At 52.7% G+C, this 7,025-nt stretch overlaps 1 protein-coding gene across 1 annotated transcript in view; it reads right to left on the bottom strand.

The window, feature by feature from the left end:
* Nucleotides 1–1,085: 1,085 nt before the first annotated feature.
* The window catches only part of FAIM2 (Fas apoptotic inhibitory molecule 2), a 15,848-nt gene continuing 9,908 nt past the window's right edge, over nt 1,086–7,025 (bottom strand). The window contains exons 8-12 of the mRNA XM_009866104.1: nt 6,988–7,025; nt 5,703–5,790; nt 5,074–5,169; nt 3,239–3,292; nt 1,086–1,423 (exon numbers count right to left, since the gene is read on the bottom strand). Of these exons, the coding sequence (XP_009864406.1) occupies nt 1,274–1,423; nt 3,239–3,292; nt 5,074–5,169; nt 5,703–5,790; nt 6,988–7,025 (426 nt within the window). The 3' untranslated portion in view covers nt 1,086–1,273. The remainder of the gene's footprint in view (nt 1,424–3,238; nt 3,293–5,073; nt 5,170–5,702; nt 5,791–6,987) is intronic.

Here is a 7,025-nt window from a genome sequence, read left to right as displayed (position 1 = left end):
AGAGCAAAAGGCCTCTTATCTCCACCTGGAGCTTTACAGTTAGAAATTAGCCAGCTAATCCCCAAACAGGGGAATGTGAGCAAGGGGAAGATGGAAAGTTACCTGAGCGCTCAGAGGCATCCAGTGCCCTCACCGACATCCCTGTTTGGGAGCGCAAAACTGGAAAATGGGGCAGAGCAAGAGGAAGAGGCAACAGGGGGGTTTGCTACAGAGCGGTGCCCCTTTTGAGCAACAGGCATTCACCCTGGCCTCAGTCTCTGGGTAGTAAACCACCTAGGACTATTAATCTCAAGGAACCAAGAGAATTTTGTGAAGGCATCAGGTCCTTAGGATGGGTCACAGGACTTCAGCCGCCTGTTTCCCACATAAAGGAGGTGCCTGGCTTTTCACAGGCTCCGAAACTCAGCGTCTTGTGTCTCTTCCCTGCCATTCTCTGCCAAGAATCACAACCCTCTCGAAGTGTAGAGCCACATCTGGCCCCTTGGGTGGGAAGCCCACAGCCAATGGTCCCGCTATCCCACTCTGAGAAGGACAGCAAGCACATACTCAGCCACACGGCCAGACACAAAGGATCCAGAAGAATTCTTCCTGCAGGGGTGTTAGGGATGTCCTCAAAGAGGCTGCACGTCCCGAACAACAGGTTCCCTTGTGCCTGGAGGACTGATTGCTGGGAAATCCAGACTACGTGATCCCATGCTCTGCATTTCTAAAAGCAGGCACTCTCAGGAATATATCTCTGCAGAGACCACAAGGCTCCACATGAAAGCAGGAGAGAAACAGGGCAACACAAGGATTTCTCTAGCCTTTTCCCTTTGTTCAGCTGATTTTCCTGCCAGGACCCTAGCGAGATTCCCTACTCTTCTCTCTTTAATGGTATTTTCCCTTTGCAGAGCTGTTGTCAGCACTTCAGCATCCTACGGTGTGCGGGACTCAGACAGGCAACTCCGACAGCCCCCGGCAGGGGGGGAGAAAAAAAGATCTTGGCCTCATGCCTCCCAGTCTCTGGTCTGGTTTGGTCTCAGTAGGAGTGGAGGGAGCAGAAGAGACATAACACCCAAGCCCTGCTTTGCTTTCTGGGTCACAACGGCCTAACAGCATATGTACAACTGCATAAGGAACCCAGGGGCTTTGCTCAGCTGATTGAATGGAGCCTGCTAGTGGGCCAAAAAGGGTGGGGTTGGTTCTGTTTAGGTTTTTTTTTTAACCCTCTTTCAATATTTTTTTTTAAACACTTGCATCTTGCCAGCAAAGAGAAGATAGTGCTGTGCTGCACTCACTCCTGGCTGGAACCAAAGAACTGGAGGAAGAAGGAGAAGATGTTGATGATGTCCACATAGATAGTGAGGGCTCCAAAGATGTATTCCTCTGGGCTCAGCGAGTACCGACGATTCCCCATCAGCAGCTGGGTATCAAACGCCAGGAACTGCGAGGAGAGAAACCCAGGGATGGTCACACGATTTGGCACCAGGAGGCAAGAAGTGCTCTAATGACAGGAGTTCTCCCAGTTGCCTCACTGCACCCAGAACAAAAATGCAGCCACTTTTTACGGCTGTAACCACAATTTAAAAGCCCAGAACAATGCACCGAGCAAGGTGCAACTTTCCCCTTCCTTCATTTCACTCTTGGTAGTCAAACCCTGAGCCTAACTATTACTCTAGGCTTACTTCCTTCGTGCCTCAACCATCCCAAATGGGTCCCAGGAGCAGCTTTGGAGCAGTTTTCCCTGTTCCTCCTCAGCTAGTCCCTACGATTTGTTATTCCCAGCCTTCCCCCAATTCAGAAACACTTGCCAGGTAACAAGGTGACCTGGACCCAATGTGACATTTGCAGCAGCAGCACGACCAGAGCTGAATGAAGGGAGCAGGAACCCCCAGATCCAGGGCAACGCCGAGGTCTGCAGAGCTGCCGGCAGAAGCAACCAGACCCTGAGGGGAGCAAACACCGTCCTGAGATCCAAACACAGCTGAGCGTGGGGCAGGTTTTACCAGGGAAGCTACCAAAGAGGGAATCCACCGCCCAGCCTGCTGCAGGAACACAGCTCTCACGGGAACAAACACGGGCCAACAAGGCAGGCTGGTTGCCTGGGTGCAAGAAAGTCCACGTCTTGTTGCAGGAGTCCAGGCTCAAGATCTTCTGTCTCACCTTTCTGCCTCTCTTAACCCAGCTCGCAACAGACACTGTGGCATGAAGCTTGTCAGGGTTGTCAGGACATCTTTGCCGTCGCCCGGGCTCAGCTGGCACCTCTGCCCTCCCCAGCCATAAATAACAACCCATCTCCCTAAACGTTGTCAGGCTGAGCAGAGGTTCTGACTGAAGTTTCTGGGGTAATTATAAGATGTTTTAGCCTACTTGTATTTTACAGAACAGTCTTTAATCATGAATCATGGGAGAAATATCCGAGCTCACTTCAACTGACTTTTATAGCTAATAAATGAAATTGCTCAACTGTTCTTATTCACAGTATGCCCAACGGGCACCGCCTTGAACCCCAAGGCAGCCCTCCTCCTGACCCCCACCTCGAGGTAACGCCAAGCATCTTCCCCGACAACTCCCACACCTGAAGGACAAGCACGGCACTGCCGGGACTTGCTCTGGGAAGAGGCTCGCAGGAGGGACTGCCGAGGAGCAGTCAAAGGACTGAATCAAGTCTTTTCAACTTTTGTTGGAGGAGCTGCCCAGCTTCAGGGCCCTCCCCACCTGCAATGAACCTTCCTAACCCCAAACCACAGCCTTGCGCTGTCTTTCTGTGCCTCTGCTTCTGGGAGTCAAACTCACACCCAAACCCTTGGCTCGCTCTCCCTCAACTAGCCCCAGCTTGACTTTCTGCAGCCTCGTCTCATCCCCTCACCCCTCCAAGCCCTGCAGTCCAGCTCCTGCTGCTGTGCCAAAGCTTAATCTCTTCTCTTCCCACTCCAGAGATGCCTTTTCGCCTTGTCCCTAAAACGCTTTCTGCTGCTCACACCTACTATTGCTCATACAGCACGGGTTTGCCAACCACCCCTTGCTCTGCACCAGCACCGTCACGTACACCAACACCTTCTCGGGACAAGGCTGAGGTCACCTCAGTGATTGCCATTCGTGAGCCATTTGAGCACGCAGAGTTCTCTGCGATCCTGCGACTTGCTCTTCTCTCATGCCCAAACGTCCTTCAAGGCTAAAAGCATTTCAATTCTTGCTTATTTGCTCCTTGTTTTCCCTACCAGCACATTCCCAGGCCCCATGACCAACACCCACTTACCATGGTGAAGATAATGGCACCAAGCAGAGCATAGATCGCGTGGAGCCAAGGGACCTAAAGGAAACAAGTCCATCAATCAGTGCCCGGGAGAAAGCTGGTTAATTAGGACTTGACACAGAAGAGGGTTTAGCTCTCATGTGGAGGACACAAGTTAGGGGAAGTCCTCTAGTAGCTTCAGGATGGACTTGCACCACCTCCAGCTCCAACACAGGTTTTGTTGTGGACATTTCCATGGCAAGGAACGTGTCACAGTGCCTCAGTTTCCCTTCTCACTAGGATCTTTATGTCCATTTGGCTCATAAGCTTTTTGATCAGGTACTTGTGTTACCAAATAGCCTACTTCACCACAACCGCTGTCTCTGTGGAAATGTCTCAACACTATCCTGATGGAAGCACATTTTATAGCAGCCCAAGAAGGTGGATTTTTTACCCAGACAAGGCTGATCCCACCTGGAGAAACACCGAATGGTTCCAAGAGCCAGACCCAGCTTTAATTGACAAGCGTAACTTAAATGTGTTTGTCTGCTGGAGTCACAGTGGGAGATTCGCTGGAATTAAGAGCAAACCTCCAGCCCTGGTTGCTGTGGCACAGAAGTTGCAGGTATTCCAGGAGAAGGTGCCCACACAGACGGCTGATCCAAGCCAGGGATCGCAGCCTGCCTCCCCAGAGAGACAAGCTCATTACAAGGCTGCCTCGAGCTACACTTATCTTGACAAGCTGCAAGATAAAGCGCAGTTGTCTCAACAGCGTAATGGCAGCGGCTTGGCAGTGCAAGCTGGTTTAGCCTCACGCGTGCACAGGGGAGAGGTGGATCTCAGGCCACGACAACTGAAAACTGAGCTCCTCGTTTTGGAAATGCCAGCCTGGGGTCTTTGCCCATCTTCAGAGCAACTCCAGGGCTGGTACCAGCGGGAATGTCTCCTGCAAGTCTGGCCTGTAGAGTGTGACTCAGGTCCCCAGAGAAGCCTGGTGAGGTGTGACGGGTCTTCGGCTCAAGCACGTGCTCAGAGTGATTGATGTTGGCTGCAGAGCCCCACACGCCTTCCCTCTTTCATCAGCATCTTCCAGGGTCTGTCAGGCTCTTGCCTGAATGATGACTTACGTAATGAGACACTCTTGGATGAAGACCAGACACTCTGTAGTGCCAAGCCCTCTCTCAGGTGTGGTCACAAGCCGCCCCAGGGTTTCAGCTGGGCACTGTCAAGGCTAGCTGCAACCAGTGAGGCCAAGAGAAGGGGCTGGGCCCATGCAAGAAGGTCTGGCAGCAGTCAGAATGGTGATAAGATGGTCACTCGTCATCAGGACTTGTCCCTGGGGTCTGAACAACCCTCGAGAGGTGCTTATTTGTGAGAAGTTTGAGCCTCAGGATCTAAACACTGCAGAACAGTGCCTGGTGTGAGTGTGAAGACAGCCAGGTCTGGCCAGACAGGCAGCCCTTGCGCTTGTCCAGAGCCCACGTCCTGCCCTGAATTTGGGGCAAGAGCCCTGTACGGGGGAGATCAGTACTTTAATGGGCTGGTTCTATTGGAAGGGAAACTGAGGCACAAGCAGGTGATGCGACCTGCTGTGGGGTCACTACACAGCTCCAGGATTAGAAGCAAACTCCAAGCCCCAGACCAGGGCTGTCCTACAACCTGATACCTGATTGTACAGCCACCAGGCAACAGCCACCTGGTCTGGCCTTTTCCTTCTGTTGGTGTTTCTGCCCATTTTCGGGGAGCAGGCGGGACACCCCTCTCAAGCCAGGCCCGGGAGTCTGCCAGCGTTAGGCTGATCAGCTCCCAGCCTTGCACCAGAACTGAGCGAGGAAGGAGGGGCACAGGCCGTTACTCACGTATTGGTAGGGCAATATCACAGCCAGGATGATGCCACCAAAGAAGAGCACCATGAGCATCACAAAGAGGACGCCCTGGTAGGAGGTGAAGTCAAACTGTGGAGGTAAAGAACGCCCCGTTACAAGCTGGAGTGCTGAAACAGGAGGCAAGCAAGGGGAGATGAACCTCCCCATGTCTACAGGGAGCGACTCTCCAGCAGCACACCCGTCCTGCTTCACCTGCATCTCAGGCCCTCCAGCCCAAACCCCATCTGAACGGCACACGGACCCGAACTCTTACCCTGTCCCTCGTATTGCCACGGGCAAGAACTCAGCACCCATCGCATCCCTGAAATGCAAACGCCCACCACACGTGCTTGTGCCTGTGCCCTTCTGCACCCCCCAGCCTCATCCTTAAAAAACTCCCATACATTAGCATCCTGTAGCCCCATCTCTACCCATGACACATCCCTCACACACCAGCATCTCTCCAAACTTTCCCGTAACTTCCACTTTACGTCCCACCGTCCCTCAGGTTGCTCCTGTAACCTACAGACGTGTCCCTTGGCACCTCACCCCCAGCACTGCCCGACCCTCTGTCCCACCCCTGGGAGACATCCCTCCTGGAGGGCTCATCAGCACAGACTCACCTTGCTCTGGAAGCTGAAGATCGTGACAGACAGACACACCAGGGCTGTGATGCCCAGACACAGGAGGACCGACTTGGTGTTGTAGTAACTGCAAAATTAACAGCAAAACCACTTTTCTGTGGTTCCCGCAGAGGCAGGTGGAAGGAGGGATTAAGGCAGGCAGAAGCTTAGCAGAGGTGTACGTGGAAAACGTGGGTCCTTAGAGTACAAACGGCACTGAAATTATTGATGTCCCCCCATAATGTAAAAAGATAAGGATAGAATACACTAAAAAAAGACTAGATGGGTTTTCATCCTGCTTTAAATAAAAGAGAGTAGGCAGGAGAGTGTGTCTGTGCCTCCTGGGGAGTCATGAGCAGCTAAGATGGAGGCTTACTGTAAAATCCTATCCATCCATGCACAGATGGAGAAGGGGGAGGATTCAGTCTGGGAGGTAATAAAAACAGAATGACAAATGTCATTGCAGCACAACGAGAAGTCAGAAAGCTGCAGCCGCTGTTACGCTACCGACATGCTCGTAACCGGGATCCGGGTCTTTGGAAAATGCGAGGAAGGAGGGATTTGAACGGAGAGACTGCAGGCTTAGGTTAGCTGGTTTTTTGCTATGCCTGACTTCTGACTGTGGTAACAGCACCAGGCTCAGCCCTAAGAAAAGCCAGTCCCCACTCTCCCCTTCGGTTTGATGGGAGAGTGATATCACTGGCATTTTCCCCGAGCTGCTGAAGCCGCTACTTTCTTTGTCCCCAGCCTGCACCCATCAACACCCACTGGCTCATCTGCCTCATCACCAGGGACCCACGTGAACCAGGGCTGGTCTTGTGAGCAGATTGTCACAGTGGAAACACAAGCAAAAGGGAGCAAGCGGTAGACTACAAGAAAAATAAAATAAAACCACCAAAAAATTCTGCTGGAAACACACTCATTTTCTGACTCCAGCCCCATCTGCCAGAGAGCCGCTTAGTGGGAAAGGTGAGATCACAGCGTGTGGCAGTCCCCCACAGCCCATCGCGCCGGCACTGCCTCACCCCCAGCTCTCCGGTGCTCTCCTGGAGGATTTAGCAGCGCCAGGATCTACCCCGCGCTGTCCCAGCTGTGCCAGAGGCCACCGTAGGTCCTGGAGAGCTTCTTTCAAAAGGGAAAGTTGGGTGGCTGCTGGAACAACTCCAGAGAGACCAGGCAGCCCAGATATTTCAGAAGTAGGGAAGGTGGGGTTGGTTTGGTTTTGTTGCAGGAAGAGACAGGACATAGGACCAGAAGACATCCAGAGGCCAAGTGCTCAGCCTACCTGGAGAGCATCCCAGTGAGATAAGCCAAGGAGAGTGT

This window comes from Apaloderma vittatum, unplaced genomic scaffold, assembly GCF_000703405.1.
Source record: "Apaloderma vittatum isolate BGI_N311 unplaced genomic scaffold, ASM70340v1 scaffold423, whole genome shotgun sequence".
Classification (NCBI taxonomy): domain Eukaryota; kingdom Metazoa; phylum Chordata; class Aves; order Trogoniformes; family Trogonidae; genus Apaloderma; species Apaloderma vittatum.
This window is presented reverse-complemented; position numbering and strand designations above follow the sequence as displayed.